Raw genomic sequence first — 27,964 nt, 5'->3', positions numbered from 1 at the left:
ATTACCGAATGGTCATTGGTTTAGTGATATCGAATTGCTCTTCTAAAAATAAATTATGACTTTATATACATTATAGACAATATGAATATATGCATTAAAAATAATTTATGTCAAATTGTGTGAAAGTTGTCTTTCTATAAAATGTTAACGATCTATTTAGTATTATTAGATTTTTGATTGGCAAATCATTTGTCGATTTGAAATCCTAAAGCACAAGGTTCTTATGGTTTGAATTTATCGAAATGAGAATCTAGGTTATTCCAATTCGGCCGAGTATAAGATGACCTTAGAGAAAAAGAATTTTAATGTGGATTAGTCGTGATCACAATACCAAATTACTTAAAATACCAATTTAAAGCATTTTAATTAGGGTACATTGTTGAAAAAGGACAAATATTTTAATTTTTGTATTTTGGAGAATCGACTAAGATTTTGTGTTTAAAATGGATAACCAGTTTTAAAAAAACACATTATAGGGTATATATTACTAATTATGATTAGTGATGTAAAGTTAGCGATTAAGTCATTTTAAAGTGAGTGAAAGATGAGCAAAATTTATATTTTTGGACTGAAAATGTGAAGAAAAAAAAAAAAAAGTATAAGAAATATACATGAATCATTTTTATAGAATTTATTACTCGGCAACATAATAATACCAAAATGGACACATGAAAAAGGTTAATGGAAAAGCTACTATGTCAAAATTAAGGAGGGTTAGGATTTATGAAAATTATAAATTTCTCATATACATTTTTGTCACTAAAAAATAAGGTCACTTTCTTATTACAATTATTTAATTTTTTGACATTTTTACTAGCTTAATCTAATTGACTAAGAACAACCACATACAATAAATCAAATAAACCTACATAGATAAGATGCAATCAATCAAACAGAATTGAAAATAAAAACAATGTGCCCTACATTGTATTATATTGGTGTATATAGCAACAGTAATTTAAAGATGGAGATTAAGATTTTAATTTCAAGAAACTAAAAAAAAAAAAAAATTTGAAATAAAAAAAATTAAGAAATTTGAATGAAACAGAGGATATATTCAAAATAGAGTAATCATATCATTGTAAAAGGGATCCCAATTTAGCATCCAACAAAGAGTGTTTCACACCAAGCATTCCATACCAATCTAATCAACAACAAAACCCCAACATGGGTATGGAAGATAAGACTACATACCTTACAAAAAACTATTAACTTTTCGACCAAAGTTTGAAAAAAAACATCAATTATCAATTTATATAATGAAAAAAAAAAACAAGTTCTTTTTTTTTTCTTTTCCAAATATCAGAAAGCCTATTTATAAAACCTCCAATGATGTCCATCATCCAAATCGTGTAACTTGTTCTATAAAACAGGTGCTTCGATTAACTCTAACCAAATTTACGGTGCTCTAAAATTTGATGTACCTCGTTCACCAGTGTGTATTTAAACGAATTCACACATCTTCATACGTTCTTAAATCTCAAGATAGCAATCTTTCTATGCAGCAATTCCTGAAATCAGATATCAAAGTATAAATAAGTGATCATAAGAAAGAAAAGTATTTTATAATAATTACATCACATTACTAAGTAAACTAACAAAACAATATTAGCTTCTCTATTTATATATACGATTTTATTTATTTCGCATTACCATTTTTATGCCTTTTCCTAGATATAAACATTCGTACTAGAAAACTGACTATCTGATTATTGTGTAAAATGTGTAAATTTCCGACCCAAGGCCAATAATTTTTTTTATTGGATAGCATACTAGCATCACTCCTTGCAATTTACTATCGCATCAAAATTGACTGTTTGGGAGATAACAGGAATTTAGGATTAAGATTATTTGTTTACTAAATCAATTTTACCCACATTTTCATTGTTAAATAAAACTATATAAAATACCGGTTGGAACCATGTATATTGTACAATGATGTATCTAAAACTACAGTTAACAAATACCAATGTAATTTATAAGTACTAGTATTACCACTGTTGTAACTTGTAAAAAAACCGATTACTCCCCGAATAATCCCTGATTACTTATTTTTAAGAGCAGTCTGTTTCGATTTTCCAAAATCCATTTAATTAATCGGTCAACATCGATTAATATTTGGTAATCAAAATCGATCAAAGTCAAAATTGGTCAACATTTTAACATGAATCTATATAGTCCAAGTCTAATAAACCTCTAAAAAAGATGACATCATCATTAGGCTAATTATCTTTTACTTTTGATAATGATGATGTCATAATTATATATTAATTTAATTAAACAAATAATACAAAATCTTTTATAAAAGAAAAATATTAATTTCTCCTAAATTGTAATTTTATTTTTCTAAAAAATTTAAAAGTCATTTATTATTATTAATAATAATTATAATTATTATTATTATTATTATTATTATTAAAAATATAACTATAAATACTCAACTTTGAGCGAACTTTATGTTTGTAAAATCAACGACAAGTTTCTTAGTCGGAATCTGTGGTTCCACGGGGCAATAAACTAAATGACTTTAACATTTATGTTTGTAAAATCAACGACAAGTTTCTTAGTCGGAATTCGTGGTTCCACGGGGCAATAAACTGAATGACTTTAACATTTACATTCACTTAATACCTAAAACATATCATTAAACTGTTTCGTTTAAACAAACCCGTGTTTCCACGGGTCATTTCACTAGTTTAAGTAGGAATACTTTAAACCAAATAAGCTCATTCGAACACTACATTATGCATCACAGATTCTTAAAGGTTGATTATTTGATTAGGATTATTCAATAACCAGTTTCAAAGCACCCTGAATTCATACCTTATTCTTTTCATATCAACAAAATAGTAATTACAAGCATTCATCTTTAAGCAATCACATTGCTTTGGTTTTAAGCAAATCCATGAGAGGGGGAATCATTCCTTAAAATAGGTATATAATATTCAATATCACTATCCTAAACTTGCCCTATTTGGCACTCAATCTGTTCCAGATAATTGCAATGTTCGGCTTGACCAAGCGTAAAAATAGAAAAACGTGTATCGCATATATAAGCAATGTATTTTCATCAGACGCGCAATATTTAACGTATAAGGAAAAAAAAAAAAAAAAAAAAAAAAAAAAAAACGTACCTCTATTGGATCTATTCGCAACACTATAACCAACATACCCAACTGAATTTTTAGGTATACCATCTGAAGATCCATTGCCAAGACTAAATCCATATAATTCAGGTACGTCCAGCTCAGGTGACGATGACCGCCAAGTGGGGTCCCCATAAAACGAACCACCACTGCCACCTCTGCCGCCACTATCAACGCCATACAAATTTCGGTCACCACCAAGTTCACCATCATCAATACCACCATACGAATAGGCTGCAGGAGCAGGTGCAGGTACAGGTGCAATGCTACTATTACCATTATTCCTTCTATACCCTATAGTACTCTCTTCATTTCCAAAATTTAGGTTACCGCCAATGAATCCGCCATTACCTCCGCCACTATTGCCACCAGTACTCGAATTACCCCAAATCTCTCCGATCGCGCCAGACACATTTCCAGGACCCAAAAAGTTACTCAAATTAGACGAATTAGTACCGTAATTCTGATTCCCATTTCCCCACAAGCTATGATGATTCATCGAGTTCATAACTGATCCTCCACCACCAACACCACTATTGCCGCCACCCATGCCGCCATACCCAATTGGATCAGCATACCTGTTTGAAGTTACATTGTACATAGGGTTCATATTCATCATACGCCCAAATCCAAGATTAGACCCAAAGTTTCCATTTCCATTTCCGTTTCCATAATTCAAACCAAAAACCGAATCAGAATTTAGTCCCAAATTATAACTAGACGGACTAAACGGTGGATAACCAGTTCGTCCAACAGAAACCGGACTAAATCTACCATCCATTCTTGTTCCATAACCATAGTCAAGAAAACTATTAACTCTAGTTAAACCTTGGTTAAATCCACTCATCTGATTCCTATTAGGACTAGGAGTCGACTCTTTTGGAACCGCACGTTTGACTTCCACCATTTTACCGTTAAGTTCATGAAAAGTTCTAAGCAACGCTTTATCAACCGATTCTTCCGATTCATAAGTAATGAATCCAAAACCTCGTGGCCTTTGCGTGTTGTGATCATACATCACAACCACATCGGTGATTATTCCGAATTGGTCAAAATAAGTCTTGAAGTCGCTTTCGGTAACTGAAGATGCTAAACCTCCTACGAAAATCTTTTTAGTACGAATGGGACCCGGTGACCCTTGAATGCTGCCGCTGCTCCTGTTCAGAACTTGTTGATCATCCCTCGGAACAGCCTTTTTTGCTTCTACCTACAAACCAAAATACAAAAAAAAAATTGTTTAGTTATGTATACAGGATTGTTTGGAAGTACATTTTTAAAAGTGATAATGTGATACTATATATAAAGATCATAAACATTAGTTGTAATAGTTCAACGGAACACCTATTGATATAGTACATTATAAAAGTGATTATATGATAATCAGCTTTAACAAAACGTGTTGAAAGAGATGGTGCTTGTGTTTGAAATTGACTGAGATGTTTAATAATTAGAATCAGATAATCAGCTATAGCATTTGGATGTGTTTTCAATACTACCTATCATATCAATAATAATGGTGTTGACCATTTGTCGAATTCCGATTACTTAAAAGGTAGTTGTCAAACAACAATGTTACTCGATCATTTGATAGCCAGTTTTATTGCAGCAGATGATCATAGATTTTACATCAACATCCGAAAACTTGATCATAAACTAAGTCACATTATGATGGATATCATAAAAATGCCATTATTTTAGTAGATTGATAATCACTTCACTTCTAAGAAACATAATTTATAAACAAAGATTATAACCATAACCATAACCTAACCATAATCATAATCATAATTCAACACAAATAAAAACTTACAGTTCTACCATCTATCATATGTTTTTCTTTGACAACTCTTTCAGCAACAGCAGGGTCCAAAAACACAACAAAACCGAACCCACGAGCACGACCCGTTATTCGATCTTTCATAATTACAGCCTCAATTACTTCACCAAAAGTTTTGAAATATTCCTTTAATCTTTCTTCATTAGTATCCCATGAAATCCCACCAATAAACAACTTCCCATGTTCCATTTCCATTCTACACAATCAAAATTAACAATATATAATTCAACAACTGAATTTCACTAAGTGAATTACATAAACATCAAAACAATACAAACATACAGATCTCATCATAACAAGATATATCATACTAATAAGACCATACAATACACATAACACAGATTCACTCAGTTCTATTATCAAAAACACCTTATCTGCATAAACAAAAATAAAATAAAAAAATACCAGAAACTTGAAAATTCTTTGAAGTTTTCAATTGGGTATTCTTGGAATCAATCAAAAAGCATTGGATCTTTAAAAAATCAATACTTGATCAACAATCAACGAACACACCTACATCAATAAAAAAAAGTTTGAGACTTTAGTACCAAAAACTAAAAATTGATCAAAAATATGAATAACCCATGATTGATAAAGTCATAATTTTACCAAATTATTTAAGATCTGATTAATATTAGCATAAGGCGATAGAACAGCCACTTTAAGCAATTCAAAGTTGATGATGATTTTAATTTTGATTTCAGTTATATCAAACGAAACGATGTCATTTATTAGTGTTGGATTATGAAGAAAGAAAGAAAACAAAAAACAAAGAGAGCTTTTTTTTTGGTGTGTAATGGGGATAGTAAGAAAGAACAAGAAGAAACGATTTTATGTTGTTGATTGTTGTGTTTATATACTATAAAATTAAATTAAATTAAATTAAATTAATATATGACAATTTATAAAATTGTAGAGAGAAAGAAAAAGGGGTGTGTAATTTAGGTACCCTCTTCTTTCTTTCTTGTTTGTTGTTGTTGTAAGATGTAATAAAAACCATGGGAATGAAATAAGGAAGGAAAGAAGGAAGGAAGGAAGGAAGGGGTGGGCTGCAAAGTTTTTTAAATATTTTTTATTTTATTCCAAATAAAATAAAATAAAAATAGTTTATTCAAAATACTTGGCTTTAAAAAAAATATATTTTTTTTTATTTTACTTCATTTCTCACACAAATTTTAACATTTTTTTTATTACTGAATCCCGTGAATGAAATTTGAATGTTTTATTGTATTTATTTTGATGAAATCTATACACATATATATAAACTATGGACCTTAATTCATTGTGACACTATCTAATTACATCTTAATCATAATTGCTAAGGTGTAAAATACTTAATTAATCACAATTAGTAATAATTAATCTACAAAAAATCCACGTGGGCATCTAAATTGGAAGAGGGGAAATCACACAGACGAGTTAATCGACATTCGTCTCATATGCTGCATCCCTAACTCATCTTCTACAAACCCTAATACATCAATCGATTCAAAGTGTCAAAAGATAGTTATACAAATACTAATCCATCCATTATTGTTAATTCATCCATTACGGTTTCATGATTCAATAATGAAATGGTCATAATTTTATGATTCGTAGCAGCAAATATATAAGGTTTCATGATTCAATAGACATCCACAAGATTTTGCGTTTGCGATTGTTGCTACCTTTTAGTAATTCCGATTCTGCTGATTTGCTACTACGAATTCGTGTACTTCTTCGTCATCGTTGCCACCGTCGTTGTCGTTGCTATTACCACCGTCACCGCCCTTGCTTTCGTGTACTTCTTCGTCACCATGTACTTTTCGCCATAGATTATTGCTCTTGATCATTTTGTACTCTGCTGCTCCTGCTGTTGTTGTTTGTATTTGTGACGACCCGAAAATTTCCGACCAAATTTAAAACTTAATATCTATATAATTTTGACAAGATAAGCAAAGTCTGTAATATTGATTATCAAAAATTTTGAACTAATGTTATATATTCAGTTAACCTTTGACTATTGACCGAAGATTCACGAACATCTATTTGTAAATATATACATATATATATATATATATATATATATATATATATATATATATATATATATATATATATATACAATAAGTTGGAATATTAATTATTAAAATTAATTATAAATAACTTGCAATGTGTATTTAAAAACTGATTTATGTATATTAAATAAAGATATATACATATATATAATTTCAAGTTATTTAGTAAACGATAGTAACATTCGATTATTGATTCGATTGATATTTAGATAAGTTAACTAAAACGTTTAAGATGAACAAGTAAATCACTAATTTGCTACAATATTTTCGAATTGCTACAGTACCCGAAAAACTACAGTGTTTTCGAAAACCACTATTTACTACAGTAAAAATCATTTTGCTACAGTAAAACACTATTTCAAAATGAAAATGTATGTATATTTTACAAATGTTATAAAATATAATATTCACTTAGATATAAAACGTTTTGATTTAAAATAATATTATTATATATTAAGACGTTAATTTATAGACGTAAATGACCAAAACACTCGAAAGTTCAAGATACACTTTGAGTAATATAGTTTATTGATAATTTAAGACTATATTTTGACAAAGGTACGAATCATGAAACGTAAAGTACAAGTTTTCTAAGCGTACGAAAGGACGTTCGAAAAACCGGAACCGGGACATAAGTCGAACATAAATGTACAAGACATCGGAACCAAAATTACAAGTTAACTAGGCACGAGAATATAATATAATATATAATTAATTAATATAAATTATATATATTATATATTTATTTAATCATGTCGACAAGCAAAACAACAAACTATTGTGAGCTGGCTGAGGGACTCATGCGATCACATGAGAATCCCATACAAACCTCATGCCATCGCATGAGGTGTTGGGACAGAAATGTTCCTATAAATTCGTTCGATTGCAGGCGAGTTCAAACATATATCCTTCTCTATCTATCTTACTCTCTCAATATATATATATATATATATATATATATATATATATATATATATATATATATATATATTGTAATGACCCGGAAATTTCCGACCAAATTTAAACCTTAATCTTTATATGTTTCCGACACGATAAGCAAAATCTGTAATGTTGAGTCTAGACAGTTTGAAATCTATATCCAGATAATCAGTTACCCTTTGACCAAGCCTGACGATTCACGAACATTTATGTGAATACTAATATGTATATATAATATATACTTATTAATTGAAAACGTTAACAAAATATTAGATATATAAATAACTTGCAACGTGTATTTAAAACGTGTGTTTGTATATTAAATATATATCATTTCAAGTTAATTAAGTAAACGATAATAACACTTATATATTTAGTACGATCGATATTAAGATATATTATTTAGAAATTTTAAGGAAATTAAAATAAACGTTAGAGCATAAATGAATTATAGCAAATTAAGTTTTAAAGTGTAAACGATATATGATACAATATTTTCTATTATGTAAACGATCTTAAATTATACATTGAACTATAAATAGTATTTGAAAAACTAATTATTAAATAAATATTTCTAAGTAAATTGTTATATTATTACTAATATTATTGTAATTAGTATTATTAATAGTGTTATCAATATTGTTATTATTATCATTTTATAAATACTATTATTATTATTATTATTATTATTATAATTTTGATAAAATTATAGGTATTAGTATTTTTTTAAAATTAATAAAACCCTAAAATTTATTAATAGATTTATATTATAAAGTGATATTGCAAAATGTAATACGTATGTATATACAGATATATATATATATCAGATATATAAATATATAAATAATACGGATACTATATAGATATATATATATATAAAATAGTATATACTTATATAAACACAGATTTGTGGTATCCATATTTGATTTATTTAATTAAGTGTCGGATTAAATAATTTGTATATATAGCAGATTATATATTATCGCCTGTTTTACTTTTATCTGTTAACTATTCTGCTCGTGACTACTAGGTCGGCACATAAAGTCATTATAAAACAAAGTAGTCAATCTTCATATTGAGAAAATGGTGCAAACATTTTTGTCATTAACAGTTATAATAAATCTGTTACTATCTGTTGAATAAAAAAAAACATATATGTATACTGCTCGATACTCTGAACGAACCACTTTTTGTCAAAAGCTCCATTATGAAACATTTTCAAAAATCTAAGAATACAGTTCGATTAGGAATCATGTGTTTACACTGTCTACAAAGTTTCGAGCTCCAATTTTTGATATCGAACTATAATTTTAAAGTCAAAGTTTTAATGAAATAAAGTCAAACTCTGTTCTTCATTTAAATTCGATCTTTGTGTTACGAATTAAGTGAAATTGAGATTTGCTAAGGATTACAGAAAAGTTTTAAAACATTTTTCGTGTAGGAAGTTTGGGCTAAAACGTTTTCAATCTCATTATCATTTTTTTTTTTGAACCTTCAATGAACAACAGACCTGTTGTTTTTTTTTTTAATTGTTTGTTTAATTGAATAAAAGAGTCTCACCGGTCATTTGTAATTATACTTTAAATCTTAATCAAGATTAAAATTTCATGAGTGTTTATAACTCACATCTGGTCGATTAATCAAGAAGAGGAAGAAGACATAGGAATAAATGATAATACTGAATATATAAATATGGGATCTGTTATAAGTCAGAAAGACAGAACGGCTAGGATGGTTAGGGTGTTGAGTTAAAGATCGGGAGGTCACGGGTTCGAGCCCGTTCTTTGACATATTTACTATCTTTTTAAGGTATTACTATTACTATTTTTATTATTATTATTATTATTATCAATTAAGTTATTATTAGTTCATTAGGATTAATACTATTATCATTAATATTAAAAATTATTATTTAGTTATTATCATTATTAGTGTTATTATCCAAAACTATTAATATCAGTATCATTACTAAATCTAATTATTTTTAGTATTATTAATGTCATAAAAAGATATAAAATTTTTTTTATCAAATAAATATTAGTTATATGAAAATGTATTTAATACATATCATAACTATATTATTATTTTGACAAATAATAAAGTTTTCATTTAAAAATATATAATTAAATATATTTTATCAAATTATTAATAAGACATATAAATTAGGAAATATATCATTAATAATAAAATATAAACTTATTCGATTACGATTATATGTTTTAATAGATAAACAATTGATATAGGTTCGTGAATCCGAGGCCAACCTTATACGTGTTCAATGATGTTATATGTATTTTTACTACAAAATACAGTATGGTGAGTATATAGTCCCTTTTAAACTCTAAATATTTTGGGATGAGAATACGTGCATTTTATGATTTACGTTATGGACACAAGTGATCAAAAATAAATTCTATGTTGAGTTGTACCATGGCATATTTCTTTATACTTGGTAGCTAATATTTACATGAGGAATGTAAACGCGAATCCTGTTGATAGATCTATCGGGCCTGACAACCCTAACCGGGCTGGACGACCAGTTTTCAACGGTTGCACAGTACTTCGTTTCTGTATACTACACTTGGTACGGTGTAGCGATTATTTAAGAATATGCTGCGATGATTTAAATGTTAAGTATGGTTACCAAGTGCTCAACTACTTTTACATACACTTGCGAGTGTATTATGTTTAAAATATGAAATCTTGTGGTCCATAGTTATAACGCTGCTAGCATCAAACCTATATCTCACCAACTTTATATTGACGTTTTAAAGCATGTTTATTCTCAGGTACGAATTAAGTCTTCTGCTGTGCATTAGCTCATACTAAAGACATTACTTGGTGTCAATCATCGCAATGGAACCAAATGTTGAAGACTTTGTCCAGGTGGATAAGGACGGGTCTTTACAGGTGGTATCAGAGCGGTGGTCTTAGCGAATCAGGTCTTGCATTAGTGTGTCTGACTAGTAGTTGTTAGGATACATTAGTGAGTCTGGACTTCGACCATGTTTGCATGTCAAAAGTTTTGCTTATCATTTCTAGTCGGAAATCATCTGCTTATTATCCTTAGAAAATTATCTGCTTATCATTCTTAAGTCTAGACATGTCTTACTGCATTTAGTGCATCGATAGTGTATAGACAAAATTCATATCTTAGCACATCTGTAGACTTGCCTGACATATGCCGTAGGTTCCTCTGTAGTCTACGAAATCTTTAGTATTATATATATAGATATTCTATATAGCTAGAATATCATCCGATATCCGAAAATCATTTCACATCCAAGATCCCTTCCATCCACCAAATTGCTCACTTGGCGATGAACCTGAAGCACTTACCGGCGAACCTGTTCGAGAAACCATTTTCTCACTCATTTCTAGAGTATCTCGTCACGATTATATACTTTCCCATATTTCGAATCTTGTTCATTCGCTCGCTCCAACCGCCAATCATCCCGGTGTACTAGCGGAAGTTAACGAACTTCGCGCTCGCGTGACGGCTTTGGAAAACATGGTGCGAAGGTTACAAACACCAGCAGCAGCACCAGCAGCATAATCCGTACCACCATCATCAACGCCGACAGTACCCATATCACCCCCAACCACAACCGCGTCATAAACCTCAACATTACAATCTGTACCTCGGATATCAACATTACACGCCTCAATATCACCATCTATACTTCGAGTATGATCTTCGTTCTACATATCATTCTACATTGAGTATTTTCGCTCTACGTATCATTCTACCTCATTTATCTTCATTCGACATGACGATTATGTAATCTCTAATGTTTTAGAGATCATGTAATCTAGTAATACCGATAAATCAAATGAGTTTAATATCCTATTGACTCATTAAATTCATAATTTCATCCGAAGAAAATATATATGCAAGTATATTTTCATAAAGATTGTAATTAAAAAAAAAATTCTTTCGTACAAACTGTTAATGATGAAAATATTTTAACGGGTAGGTAGTACCCGAGGAATATTTAGATTTCACATTAATAAATTACACTGTACATTCTTCGAATCTGATTCAACGGTCATTTACTATCCTACTTACAACTACCGATATACGTATCCGTTCACCACAGAACAACCATTTCCATTTAAATTACATATTTGGATTTTGACCTATCAGAATTCAACAAGTGGCATGACGAAGAAAACATTGGACAAAATAAAAAAGTGTTAGAAACAAACAAATTAACTATGATGAATTTTGTTAAGATTCCACGCTAACTGTTCCTAGCTAACTGTTCCTAGCTAACTGATTACATTTTATTTATCGCAATTTAATTATCGCAATTTACATTCTCGCAATTTACATTCTCGCAATTTTATTTATCGTCATTTAATTTCTGTTATTTACTTTTACGCACTTTAAATCGGGACACGTGTACACAATACGTCGGATTAATTCTGAGACAATACGTTGTACACGGGTCATGATATATATTTATTTATTTTACGCACTTTAAATAACGGGACACGTATACAAGGTTTCGACCTATCATATCGACCCATCTATATATATATTTCGGAACAACCATAGACACTCTATATGTGAATGTTGAAGTTGGCTATACAGGGTTGGGGTTGATTCCAAAATATATATATATGGTTTGAGTTGTGATCAATACTGAGACCGGTACACGGGCCACGATACATATTAATTAATTCGAATATTATATATTAAACTGTATATGAATCATTGGACTATTGGACCATTGGACCATTGGACAATCGGACTATTGGACTGCTAACTTTGGACACTTAAAATGAATTAAAATATTGATTATAACATATGAAACTAAACAATTCTTCAAGTTTGCCACTTGATTTCATCTTAAACATCATTTGTACCTCGACAGTTACAATTCGCGTACAAATCTTTCATAATTCTTGAAAATACCTCAATCGAGAAGTTGAACCAACCGCACTTCATCTACGGAAGAAAATATTTATGCACCTGAAGAACTCTCGAACCCAAATTCATAGTTTAACACGTACCCGTGTTGAATCCTTTACCATTTATTAGCAAAAACAACCTTATGACTCCTTTTCAAAGTAGCTAATTTTATCACAGCTCCAGCAGGTTAACTCCGACTTCCTTATTATAACCTCGATATATATATGTTGCCCTTTCGCCGTCGTTACCGGAGAACCTTTTAAATTCCACGACATCATCAGCAGATGTACCAGCAGCTCGTCATCCCTTTGGCGAAAACCGCAATCAGTATTTTGAAAATTTCGCATAACTTCTCCAGTCATACCTATAACGTCTACCCCTAAGAATTTCATACTCCGAATGTGAAGTTTTTGAAAAACACCCTGAACTGTGAACTAGTTCTTGAAATGCTAATGAAGCAGCAAAAACTGTAAACGACTTTAACAAGTCAAAAGTTGACGATAAAGCACAGTATGTTGGTAAAGCTCAGAAAAAGAGAAGTTATGGAACTGGAAAACGAATTGAGCAAAGTATGAAAGAGGCTGTGGATAAATCACAAGGACTGAACCTGCCTTCAAAGAATACAAATGATTCAGTACCTACTGAAGTCATTAATGAATACCTTGCTCCTGACTTTAAACCTTTACGGATCTTATCCTTCATCATCATCTTATCTTAAATATTATAAGAAACTTTCGTATCTCTCATTATACATATTCTCCTATCTGAGATCATGTATCTCTCCGTAATATCTGCGTTATAATATAAAAGAAACTGTGTTAGTTTCTAAATTCTGAAACCTTCAGAGTTTAAAAAAGGAATGTTTTGAAGTAATGTTGGGAACTGATGCATGGATTAGTATAATATAATGACACTTGATCAACATCATTATATTACAGTAAGTCATGTTGAGTTTCTAATGGAATGTGATGATTCACAGTACCATCATCATGTGCCATGTTACACGGCTCTTACATTCTAGCCAATCTCCAAACATATTAGGAACATATCATCATGATAGTTCTATCTTTTCCAGAATATTCTGGTAATTTGACAAATCAAAAATTTTCCATTACCATTTCTATCTTAGAGCATTAGCTATGCTCATTCTGAATTTCATACCTACGAATTCCGGATCATTGCTCGCTTGACTCGAGGACGGGAAGAAGAAACGAAGGGACAAAGCCCCGAAATAGAAATTGGGGTAAAAATCGTAGCAATTAGGAGAGAGCATTAACTGTGGATGACAATGATTATAGATGACAGGAGCAGGAACATTGAAGTATAAGGAAAGATATAAAACTCAACAACCACCCAGAAATTTCAAAACCGTGTATATCGATACAGATAGCAATATAGAGACACGAGAGAACTAGAAACACTATGAACACAAGAGTATAGTAGAAGTAAATAGATTCTTCAGGCGGTAGATGAAAGATAAGAATGACGGATGTGAAAATTAGGAGTATATCAAGAATCAGAATGGGATGGAGCATATTGGCGAATGTCTTAAAGTAGGAATTAAGGAGAAAGAGCAGAAGATGTGAGTTGTGGAAAATAAGGAAACGAAGGGGTAGATTTATAGTGAAATATCCGACAAGAGGAATTGAAACAGATTATCGTATTAAATTAAAGAAGATCCTGATCGCCGAAGAACCAAATCTTATTACATAAGATTTTCTTTAAATTCCGGAAATCAATAGTAACTACGTCATCGGTTGAAACGAATATATATATCTACTCATTTCACTCTTTTGTGATAGCTTCATTCGTGCGATTCACTTGATCAAATCGTTTTATCTATATCTCTCAATAATGATAAAACTCCATTATTACCTCATATTTGTCATGAAAACATTCCTATTGTTATCTATGACGACCTCTATCAAATTTCGGGGACGAAATTTCTTTAACGGGTAGGTACTGTAATGACCCGGAAATTTCCGACCAAATTTAAACCTTAATCTTTATATGTTTCCGACACGATAAGCAAAATCTGTAATGTTGAGTCTAGACAGTTTGAAATCTATATCCAGATAATCAGTTACCCTTTGACCATGCCTGACGATTCACGAACATTTATGTGAATACTAATATGTATATATAATATATACTTATTAATTGAAAACGTTAACAAAATATTAGATATATAAATAACTTGCAACGTGTATTTAAAACGTGTGTTTGTATATTAAATATATATCATTTCAAGTTAATTAAGTAAACGATAATAACACTTATATATTTGGTACGATCGATATTAAGATATATTATTTAGAAATTTTAAGGAAATTAAAATAAACGTTAGCGCATAAATGAATTATAGCAAATTAAGTTTTAAAGCGTAAACGATATATGATACAATATTTTCTATTATGTAAACGATCTTAAATTATACATTGAACTATAAATAGTATTTGAAAAACTAATTATTAAATAAATATTTCTAAGTAAATTGTTATATTATTACTAATATTATTGTAATTAGTATTATTAATAGTGTTATCAATATTGTTATTATTATCATTTTATAAATACTATTATTATTATTATTATTATTATTATTATAATTTTGATAAAATTATAGGTATTAATATTTTTTTTTTAAATTAATAAAACCCTAAAATTTATTAATAGATTTATATTATAAAGTGATATTGCAAAATGTAATACGTATGTATATACAGATATATATATATCAGATATATAAATATATAAATAATACGGATACTATATAGATATATATATATATAAAATAGTATATACTTATATAAACACAGATTTGTGGTATCCATATTTGATTTATTTAATTAAGTGTCGGATTAAATAATTTGTATATATAGCAGATTATATATTATCGCCTGTTTTACTTTTATCTGTTAACTATTCTGCTCGTGACTACTAGGTCGGCACATAAAGTCATTATAAAACAAAGTAGTCAATCTTCATATTGAGAAAATGGTGCAAACATTCTTGTCATTAACAGTTATAATAAATCTGTTACTATCTGTTGAATAAAAAAAAACATATATGTATACTGCTCGATACTCTGAACGAACCACTTTTTGTCAAAAGCTCCATTATGAAACATTTTCAAAAATCTAAGAATACAGTTCGATTAGGAATCATGTGTTTACACTATCTACAAAGTTTCGAGCTCCAATTTTTGATATCGAACTATAATTTTAAAGTCAAAGTTTTAATGAAATAAAGTCAAACTCTGTTCTTCATTTAAATTCGATCTTTGTGTTATGAATTAAGTGAAATTGAGATTTGCTAAGGATTACAGAAAAGTTTTAAAACATTTTTCGTGTAGGAAGTTTGGGCTAAAACGTTTTCAATCTCATTATCAATTTTTTTTTTGAACCTTCGATGAACAACAGACCTGTTGTTTTTTTTAATTGTTTGTTTAATTGAATAAAAGAGTCTCACCGGTCATTTGTAATTATACTTTAAATCTTAATTAAGATTAAAATTTCATGAGTGTTTATAACTCACCTCTGGTCGATTAATCAAGAAGAGGAAGAAGACATAGGAATAAATGATAATACTGAATATATAAATATGGGATCTGTTATAAGTCAGAAAGACAGAACGGCTAGGATGGTTAGGGTGTTGAGTTAAAGATCGGGAGGTCACGGGTTCGAGCCCGTTCTTTGACATATTTACTATCTTTTTAAGGTATTACTATTACTATTTTTATTATTATTATTATTATTATTATTATTATTATTATTATCAATTAAGTTATTATTAATTCATTAGGATTAATACTATTATCATTAATATTAAAAATTATTATTTAGTTATTATCATTATTAGTGTTATTATCCAAAACTATTAATATCAGTATCATTACTAAATCTAATTATTTTTAGTATTATTAATGTCATAAAAAGATATAAATTTTTTTATCAAATAAATATTAGTTATATGAAAATGTATTTAATACATATCATAACTATATTATTATTTTGACAAATAATAAAGTTTTCATTTTGAAAATATATAATTAAATATATTTTATCAAATTATTAATAAGACATATAAATTAGGAAATATATCATTAATAATAAAATATAAACTTATTCGATTACGATTATATGTTTTAATAGATAAACAATTGATATAGGTTCGTGAATCCGAGGCTAACCTTATACGTGTTCAATGATGTTATATGTATTTTTACTACAAAATACAGTATGGTGAGTATATAGTCCCTTTTAAACTCTAAATATTTTGGGATGAGAATACGTGCATTTTATGATTTACGTTATGGACACAAGTGATCAAAAATAAATTCTATGTTGAGTTGTACCATGGCATATTTCTTTATACTTGGTAGCTAATATTTACATGAGGAATGTAAACGTGAATCTTGTTGATAGATCTATCGGGCCTGACAACCCCAACCGGGCTGGACGACCAGTTTTCAATGGTTGCACAGTACTTCGTTTCTGTATACTACACTTGGTACGGTGTAGCGATTATTTAAGAATATGCTGCGATGATTTAAATGTTAAGTATGGTTACCAAGTGCTCAACTACTTTTACATACACTTGCGAGTGTATTATGTTTAAAATATGAAATCTTGTGGTCCATAGTTATAACGCTGCTAGCATCAAACTTATATCTCACCAACTTTATGTTGACGTTTTAAAGCATATTTATTCTCAGGTACGAATTAAGTCTTCCGCTGTGCATTAGCTCATACTAAAGACATTATTTGGTGTCGATCATCGCAATGGAACCAAATGTTGAAGACTTTGTCCAGGTGGATAAGGACGGGTCTTTATATATATATATATATATATATATATATATATATATATATATATATATATATATATATATATATATATATATATATATATATATATATATATATATATATATATATATTATGTGAAATAATATTGGAAAACTATAATATAACTCAAATATAATAAAATATAACTCCTGAAATAAGTAATATTTTGAGTTTGATAAACTATAAATTCGTTCAATTATCAAGACTTATACTATGTTAATAAACATGTATAGATTTAAAGATCATATTGGGTCAGGTTGACTTTTGAGATGATTATTGTTAACTTTTGCATGTCGGTCTCGAGCATTAGGATTGTGATACACTATGACCCGACCTAGCTTGTTAGACATTTATTGACCAACATATGTTCTCTAGGTTGAGATCTACGATTATTTTGCTTTCCGAGTTTCGGTCACATTTCGGTGAATGACCTTATGTGCTGCTAAGGTGAGTTTCATTTGCTCCCTTTTTAATTGCTTTTGCAATCTATATTTTTGGGCTGAGAATACATGCACTTTATTTTAAACGCAATGGATACAAGTACATACTAAATTCTACACCGAGTTTGAACCGAAAATCCCTTAGCTTTGGTAACTAGTAACTGCTGGTTATAAGAACTTGTGGGTGCGAGTAGTTGTATATGGATCCATAGGGCTTGACATCCCCGTCTGTTCCAGGTATAGAAACCGTAGCCCGAACTATAAAACAGACGTATGCTATTTGAGGTTAGTACACGTTGGATTGCGTGTATTGTACATGTTGGTTGCATGTATGTTAAAACAGGGGTACTTATTATAACGTTAAAGCTTAGTTACCAGGGTGCTCAATCTTGTAGAATATTTTGATAAACGTTTCTGGATGAAACAACTGAAATCTTGTGATCCACCTTTACATACAGATTATGCGCAATATTAAAACTATGAACTCACCAACCTTTGTGTTGACACTTTTAAGCATGTTTATTCTCAGGTTCCTAGAAGTCTTTCGCTGTTTGCTTATATGTGATACAAGCTATGTGCATGTAGTCATACATGCTTTATTCAAGAAAACGTTGCATTCACAAAATCATCACCATGTATCTTATTTTGACTGCATTATCAACGGATGTAGTATTGTAAACTATTATTTATGGTGATTGTCTATATGTAGAAATCATCAAACGTCAAAAACCTTGGAATTTGATATTCGATTATGGTGTGTCTTTTCAAAAGAATGCAATGTTTACAAAACGTATCATGTAGAGGTCAGTACCTCACTGTGAAATCGATGAATGATGTATTCGTCCAAATGAATTTGGATGGGTCATCACAGTATTGCTGTAAAGACCTTGACCTTATCCTCCCGGACGAAGTCTTCAACATTTGGTTCCATTGCGATGATCGACTCCAAGTAATATCCTTAACGTGAGCAAATGCACAGCGAAAGACTTAATTCGTACCTGAGAATAACATGCTTTAAAATGTCAACATAAAGTTGGTGAGATATAGGTTTAATGCCGGCAGCGATATAAATATAGACCACAAGATTTCATATATAAACATTTTAATAAAAATATTCTAAGTGGTTGAGCACTTGGTAACCATACTTAACATTTAATCACGTCGCATATTCCCTTTATTATGAAATCTTACTACACCGTACCAAGTGTAGTCACGAAACGAAGTACTGTGCAACCGTTGAATACTGGTCGTCCAGTCCGGTTGGGGTTGTCAGACCCGATAGATCTATCAACAGGATTCGCGTTTACAATACCGCTGTAAATAATAGTTACCAAGCTACAGGGAAGTATGCCAGTGGTACAACTCAACGTAGAATATATTTTTCAGTTACTTGTGTCCATATCGTAAAACATAAAATACATGTATTCTCATCCCGAAATATTTAGAGTTTAAAAGTGGGACTATATACTCACCTAATGTATTTTGTAGTAAAAATACATATAACATCACTGAACACGTATAAGGTTGGCCTCGGATTCACGAACCTATATTAATTATATATTTATATTAATACATATAATTGTATTTGAACAAATATATAAATATATTCTTAGTGATATAGAATTTTATATTATTAACTTATTATTTTTATTTTATTATTATATGCTTATTTTATATATTTTAAATATATTTTTATACAGATAATCCTTTGTTTGCAAGATAATAGTTATAATAATATTTAGAATATGTATAATGATAGTACTAAAAATTTTAATACCAATAACAATAATAATGATTGTAACAATAATAGTTTTTAATAAAAATCTTAGTAATCATATTGATAATATTAATGTTTAAATGGTAATTCTAAAATATGAAACTTTTAGTTGTAATGATAATAATAATAATGATAATAATAATAATAATAATATTAATAATAATAATACGAATGTTGTTATTAATAGTAATAATAATAATATTACTAATAATTGTAAATAACTGTTAATTTTTAATGAAAATAATAATAAGGAAATGATAATAATAATAAAGATAATAAGATAGATACCTTATAATTTAGTTCTAAAAAGAATATGCCATTGCAAGACTCGAACCCGTGACCTCTCGCATACCCGTCAACACCCTAAACCATCTGCTCTATATCGTTTATCTGTTTTAAAACCCACCCAAAATAATTTTAACCCATATACTAGTCTGTTATCTTCTTCTTCCATCTCAGAATCGAATACAGTGTTACCCATCAAGACATTAAGTTTCCAAACGATTTAAATTGTATAATTTCAACAGCAAACGATTTCTAATACTTGATTAAATCAGTTTAAACAGCAATAAATATTTGCTGTAACAGTTAATATGAACCCGTAAGACCCAATTTCAAATTTGAGATTTTTAAGAAATTTAAGCTCATGATTATAACACGAAACAAATTGAAAATGCTTCCTAGAATCTTTCTGTGCTCATAATATAACTTAAAACGTATTAAAGAATTCGAATTCGATCTAAATTCAGACAGTTTGACTTTATAGCGAGACCTTGACTTGAGAAATTCAAGCTTGATATGAAAATTTTAGTTTTGAAACTTTTTATGTAGTTTAAACAAAGGATTTCTAACCTAACTGCACTTCTAGATTCTGAAAATTAATTCGTTTTTGGGTTGTTGTTAAAATGAACCAAGAACAGGGTATCCGTCACCTGTTCTTTAATTTTCGAAGTTATATAAACTCAATTGGAGCAGGTAATTACGACGTATCATATATATTTGATGTTAGAAGGTTAAATGAATTACATAACACATGAATGGGTCGTTTTATACAGCAAATGTGATTTTGACAGAATCCAAAACACGTACATGATTTAACAGTCTTTTAGATCTTAATTGATTTTGTGAAGTCGACAGTTTCGCAATATAGGAGACAAAAAGAATCGGTAAAGAGAAGAAAAATACAAGGGATTCAGTTTGGTATCGATGGGTAACAAAATCCCTTCCTTATCTGATTAATCCGATTTTTTTATAAAATTCTTATTTAATATATTATTAATAATAATATTGATAATATTATTAATACTAATCAGAATACTAAATAATAATAATGATAGTAATATCAAAATAATAATGATAATAATTGAATTAATGATAAAAGTAATAAGTAGTAAAAATTTTAAGTAAAGACGATAAATTTTTGGTAATAATAAAAATAATCATTATAATAACTAAAATTAAAGTTTTTTTTTTTACTACTAATTATAATAATAAAGATATTAATTATAATAACAACAATATTATTAATGATAATAATACTCTTAATATTTTACGTAATAATAATACAAAAATTTAATAATATAATAGTAATATTAATAATACTAATAATAATAATAATTATGTTAATATTAACATTTATCTTTAGTCCGAATGTAAGTAATAATATTATTAATAACTGTATTTGCAATTATCTTTACAATTTTAATTCTAATATTATATTTCATAAATTTTAATTTATTATAACTGCTAACATCTATATATAAATACCTATTTATTTTCAAACATCGATTCGTGAATCGTCGGGAATGGTCAAAGGGTAATTGATTATTCGAATACAGATTTCAAGCTTTTTAGACTCAACATTACAGATTTTGCTTATCGTGTCAGAAACATATAAAGATTAAGGTTTGAATTTGGCCGGAAATTTCTGGGTCGTTACAGTACCCACCCGTTAAAGAAATTTCGTCCTCGAAATTTGGTAGAGGTCGTCATGGATAACAATAAGGATATTTTCATGACAAATATGAGGTGATAATGGAGTTTTATCATTATTGAGGGATATTGATAAAAGGATTCGATTATGTGTAGCGTACGAGTGAAGCTTATCACAAAAGAGTGAAATGAGTAAATATGAAATAGTGTTAATCGATGACGTGGTTATGATTGATTCCCGGAATTTACGGAAAGAAAATCTTCGTAATAGGATCTAGTTCTGCGGTGATTTAGAAAATCAAAATCTTCTTTGATTAATGCAATAATCTGTTCTGATTTCTCTGTCGGATATATTGCTATAAATCCACCCCCCTTCGTTTCCTTATCCTTTGCACCTTTTATTCTTTCTTCCTCTACCCATTTTTAATATGCTCCATCCAATCCTGATTCTTATTATACTTCTAACTTTCATATCTTTCATTCTCCTCTTTCATCTGCTGCCAGAAGAATCTATTTACTTTTATGATTTCCTTGGAATTATAATGTTTCTAATTCTCCCGTGTCTTTACGTTGCAATACGTATTGATATACACGGTTTGAAGTTTCTGGATGGTTGTTGGGTTTTATATCTTCCCTTATACTTCGATGTCCTTGCTTTTGTTTTCTATAATCATTGTCATCCACAGTTAATGCTCTTTCCTAATTGCTGCGATTTTTACTACAATTTTTATTTCGGAGCTTCATTCTTTTTCTTTTCCTCCTTTTCAACTAATCATCTTTTGTAATGGTCCGGAATTCGTAGGTATGAAATTCAGAATGAACATAGCTAATGTTTTTAGAAGGAAATGGTAATGACACGATTTTGATCTGTCAAATTACCAGAATACCCTAGAAAAGATAGAACTACCAAGACGATATGTTCCTAATACATTTGGGGATTGAATAGAATGTAAGAGCCGTGTAACATGGCACATGATGACGGTACTGTGAATCATCACATTCCATTAGAAACTTAACATGACTTACTGTAATATAATGAAGTTGATCAAGTTTCATTATATTATACTAATTCATGCATCAGTTCTCAACACTGCTTCAGAACATTCCTATTTTAAACTTGAAGGTTTTAGAATTTAGAAACTAACACAGTTTCTTTTATGTTGTAACGCAGATGTTACGGAGTGATAAAGAATTCCCGATAAGAATAGTTGTGAAAATATCTCCAGAAATATGGAGAATTTGTATAACAGAAGATTTGAAGATATCTTATAATATCTAAGATAAGATGATGATGAAGAATATCAGCTGGAAAGGTTTAGAATAAGGAGTAGCGTTCTTACTAACGGTTTCAGCAGGCACTGAATCATTTGAATTCTTTGAAAGCAGGTTCAGTCCTTGTATTTGTTCTTTGTTTCCTTCACGGTTAACTCAATCCATTTTTCAGTATCAAATTTTCTATCGAGCGTTCCTAACACTCCCTTCTTTATCATCAAACTTTTGGCCATTTAGGCCATCTACAATTTTACTGTTTCCTCTGCATTTAATGCAGCCATATCTGAATCGTCGATTATCAATCCAAGGTGTTTTCGGGCGAATTGTGTTTTTAGATGATTAAACGCTTATGATAGTATGGTGGAATATAAAAGGTTTTCCGATAACGACGGCGCAAGGACAAGGTGTATATATCGAGGTTATAATAAGACTGGTCTTACTGAGAAGTCGAAGTTAATTTGCTGGAGCTGTGACAAAATTGGCTAATTTGGAAAGGGATTGTAAAGTTATTTTGGGTAATAATAACACTTAAAGGAATTAACACTGCTACGTTGACTCAGTTTCCGAGAGTTTTTAGGTGCATAACTATATGCAAAAATCTTTTCTTCCGTAGATGAAGTGCGATTAATTCAATTTCTCGATTGAGGGATTTTCAAAAATCATGAAAGATTTAAACGCAAATTGTAAATGTCGAGGTATAAATGAGATTTAAGATGAAATCAAGTGGCAAACTTGAAGAATTGTTTAGTTTCATATGTTATAATCAATATTTTAATTCATTTTAATTGTCCAAAGTTAGCAGTCCAATAGTCCAGTTGTCCACTAGTCCAATATATTTATATATAATTTAATATATAATATTCGAATTAATTAATACGTATCGTGACCCGTGTACCGGTCTCAGTATTGATCACAACTCAAACCATATATATATTTTGAAATCAACCTCAACCCTGTATAGCCAACTCCAACATTCACATATAGAGTGTCTATGGTTGTTCCGAAATATATATATAGATGGGTCGATATGATAGGTCGAAACCTTGTATACGTGTCCTGTTATTTAAAGTGCGTAAAATAAATAACAGAACTTAAATGACAATAAATTAAATTGCGATAAAATGTAATACGGAATTAACAGTTAGCTGGGAACAGTTAACTAGGAACAGTTAGCGTGGATTCCTAACAGAATTTCTCATAATTAATTTGTTTGTTTCTAACACTTTTTATTTTGTCCAATGTTTTCTTCATTATGCCACTTGTTGGATTCTGATAGATAAAAATCCAAATATGAAATTTGAATAAAAATGGTTATTCGGTGGTGAACAGATACGAATATCGGTGGTTGTAAGTAGAATAGCAAATGACCGTTGAATCAGATTCGAAGAATATACACTGTAACTTATTAATGTGAGATCTAAATATTCCTCGGGTACTACCTACCCGTTAAAATATTTTCATCATTAACAGTTTGTACGAAAGAATTTTTAATTACAATCTTTATGAAAATATACTTGTATATATATTTTCTTCAGATGTAATCATGGATCTAATGAGTCAATAAGATATTAATTTTTTTTGATTTATCGTTAATACTTGATTACATGATCTCTAAAACATTAAAGATTACATAATTACCATGTCGAACGAAGATAAATGACATAGAACGATAAGTAAAGCGAAGATAATCGATATAGAATGATATGTAAAACGAAGATCATACTCGAAGTATAGATAGTGATATTGAGGTGTGTGATGTTGATATCCGAGGTACAAATTGTGATGTTGAGGTTTACGACGCGGTTGTGGTTGAGGGTGATATGGGTACTGTCGGTGTTGATGATGGTGGTACGGATTATGCTGCTGGTGCTGCTGCTGGTGTTTGTAACCTTCGCACCATATTCTCCAAAGCCGTCACGTGAGCGCGAAGTTCGTTAACTTCTGCTAGTACACCGGGATGATTGGTGGTTGGAGTGAGCGAATGAACAAGATCTGAAATATGGGATAGTATATAATCGTGATGAGATACTCTAGAAATGAGAGAGAAAATGGTTTCTCGAACAGGTTCGCCGGTAAGTGCTTCAGGTTCATCGCCAAGAGGGTAATTTGGTGGATGGAAGGGATCACCCTCTTCATGTCTCCAATGACTTAGTATATTACGAACCCACCCCCAATTCATCCAGAATAGATGATGGGAGATTGGTTGATCCATTCCGGTGACGCTGCCTTCGGAGCTTGAATGAAAATCCATATCGGCATAGCTGTCATAATCTGAGGAATTCGAACTAGATGCGGAATCCATCTTGTATAATCGGAAAAATGAATTTTTGGTATGAAATAGATTATAGAAGTTAGATTTGGTACTCTTCAATACATACTTTACATGTGTATATATAATACCAAAATCCCATAAATTACGGAGAATCTTTGAAAAGATGTCAACTAAAGTCCAAAGTAACAGATATGCTAAGATATGAATTTTGTCTATACACTATCGATGCACTAAATGCAGTAAGACGTGTCTAGACTTATGAATGATAAGCAGGCAATTCCCTAAGGATGATATGCAAATAATTTACGACTAGAAATGATAAGCAAAACTTTTGACATGCAGGCACGGTCGAAGTCCAGACTCGTTAATGTATCCTAACAGCTGCTAGTTAGATACACTAATGCAAGACCTGGTTCGCTAAGACCACCGCTCTGATACCAACTGTAAAGACCTCGACCTTATCCTCCCGGACGAAGTCTTCAACATTTGGTTCCATTGCGATGATCGACTCCAAGTAATATCCTTAACGTGAGCAAATGCACAGCGAAATACTTAATTCGTACCTGAGAATAACATGCTTTAAAATGTCAACATAAAGTTGGTGAGATATAGGTTTAATGCCGGCAGCGATATAAATATAGACCACAAGATTTCATATATAAACATTTTAATAAAAATATTCTAAGTGGTTGAGCACTTGGTAACCATACTTAAAATTTAATCACGTCGCATATTCCCTTTATTATGAAATCTTACTACACCGTACCAAGTGTAGTCACGAAACGAAGTACTGTGCAACCGTTGAATACTGGTCGTCCAGTCCGGTTGGGGTTGTCAGGCCCGATATATCTATCAACAGGATTCGCGTTTACAATACCGCTGTAAATAATAGTTACCAAGCTACAGGGAAGTATGCCAGTGGTACAACTCAACGTAGAATATATTTTTCAGTTACTTGTGTCCATATCGTAAAACATAAAATACATGTATTCTCATTCCGAAATATTTAGAGTTTAAAAGTGGGACTATATACTCACCTAATGTATTTTGTAGTAAAAATACATATAACATCACTGAACACGTATAAGGTTGGCCTCAGATTCACGAACCTATATTAATTATATATTTATATTAATACATATAATTGTATTTGAACAAATATATAAATATATTCTTAGTGATATAGAATTTTATATTATTAACTTATTATTTTTTTTTTATTATTATATGCTTATTTTATATATTTTAAATATATTTTTATACAGATAATCCTTTGTTTGCAAGATAATAGTTATAATAATATTTAGAATATGTATAATGATAGTACTAAAAATTTTAATACCAATAACAATAATAATGATTGTAACAATAATAGTTTTTAATAAAAATCTTAGTAATCATATTGATAATATTAATGTTTAAATGGTAATTCTAAAATATGAAACTTTTAGTTGTAATGATAATAATAATAATGATAATAATAATAATATTAATATTAATAATAATAATACGAATGTTGTTATTAATAGTAATAATAATAATATTACTAATAATTGTAAATAACTGTTAATTTTTAATGAAAATAATAATAAGGAAATGATAATAATAATAAAGATAATAAGATAGATACCTTATAATTTAGTTCTAAAAAGAATAGGCCATTGCAAGACTCGAACCCGTGACCTCTCGCATACCTGTCAACACCCTAAACCATCTGCTCTATATCGTTTATCTGTTTTAAAACCCACCCAAAATAGTTTTAACCCATATACTAGTCTGTTATCTTCTTCTTCCATCTCAGAATCGAATACAGTGTTACCCATCAAGACATTAAGTTTCCAAACGATTTAAATTGTATAATTTCAACAGCAAACGATTTCTAATACTTGATTAAATCAGTTTAAACAGCAATAAATATTTGCTGTAACAGTTAATATGAACCCGTAAGACCCAATTTCAAATTTGAGATTTTTAAGAAATTTAAGCTCATGATTATAACACGAAACAAATTGAAAATGCTTCCTAGAATCTTTCTGTGCTCATAATATAACTTAAAACGTATTAAAGAATTCGAATTCGATCTAAATTCAGACAGTTTGACTTTATAGCGAGACCTTGACTTGAGAAATTCAAGCTTGATATGAAAATTTTAGTTTTGAAACTTTTTATGTAGTTTAAACAAAGGATTTCTAACCTAACTGCACTTCTAGATTCTGAAAATTAATTCGTTTTTGGGTTGTTGTTAAAATGAACCAAGAACAGGGTATCCGTCACCTGTTCTTTAATTTTCGAAGTTATATAAACTCAATTGGAGCAGGTAATTACGACGTATCATATATATTTGATGTTAGAAGGTTAAATGAATTACATAACACATGAATGGGTCGTTTTATACAGCAAATGTGATTTTGACAGAATCCAAAACACGTACATGATTTAACAGTCTTTTAGATCTTAATTGATTTTGTGAAGTCGACAGTTTCGCAATATAGGAGACAAAAAGAATCGGTATAGAGAAGAAAAA

At 29.8% G+C, this 27,964-nt stretch overlaps 1 protein-coding gene across 3 annotated transcripts; it reads right to left on the bottom strand.

Annotated features, from left to right (window-relative positions):
* Positions 1-1,054: 1,054 nt before the first annotated feature.
* Positions 1,055-6,006, bottom strand: LOC139877934 (heterogeneous nuclear ribonucleoprotein 1-like). 3 transcript variants are annotated; one of them, XM_071865333.1, is made up of 5 exons: positions 5,933-6,006; positions 5,389-5,496; positions 4,957-5,179; positions 3,135-4,353; positions 1,055-1,511 (listed from the first exon to the last, which is right to left on the bottom strand). In XM_071865333.1, exons 3-5 carry the CDS (start codon positions 5,176-5,178, stop codon positions 1,498-1,500), a joined length of 1,455 nt encoding a protein of 484 aa, XP_071721434.1. In that variant the 5' UTR covers position 5,179; positions 5,389-5,496; positions 5,933-6,006; the 3' UTR covers positions 1,055-1,497. The 3 variants fall into 3 exon arrangements, with proteins under 3 accessions (XP_071721434.1, XP_071721433.1, XP_071721435.1); XM_071865332.1 differs by lacking the exon at positions 5,933-6,006 and adding an exon at positions 5,593-5,846; XM_071865334.1 differs by lacking the exon at positions 5,389-5,496 and having other exon boundaries at positions 5,933-5,972.
* Positions 6,007-27,964: the final 21,958 nt, after the last annotated feature.

This window comes from Rutidosis leptorrhynchoides, chromosome 11, assembly GCF_046630445.1.
Source record: "Rutidosis leptorrhynchoides isolate AG116_Rl617_1_P2 chromosome 11, CSIRO_AGI_Rlap_v1, whole genome shotgun sequence".
NCBI lineage: Eukaryota > Viridiplantae > Streptophyta > Magnoliopsida > Asterales > Asteraceae > Rutidosis > Rutidosis leptorrhynchoides.
This window is presented reverse-complemented; position numbering and strand designations above follow the sequence as displayed.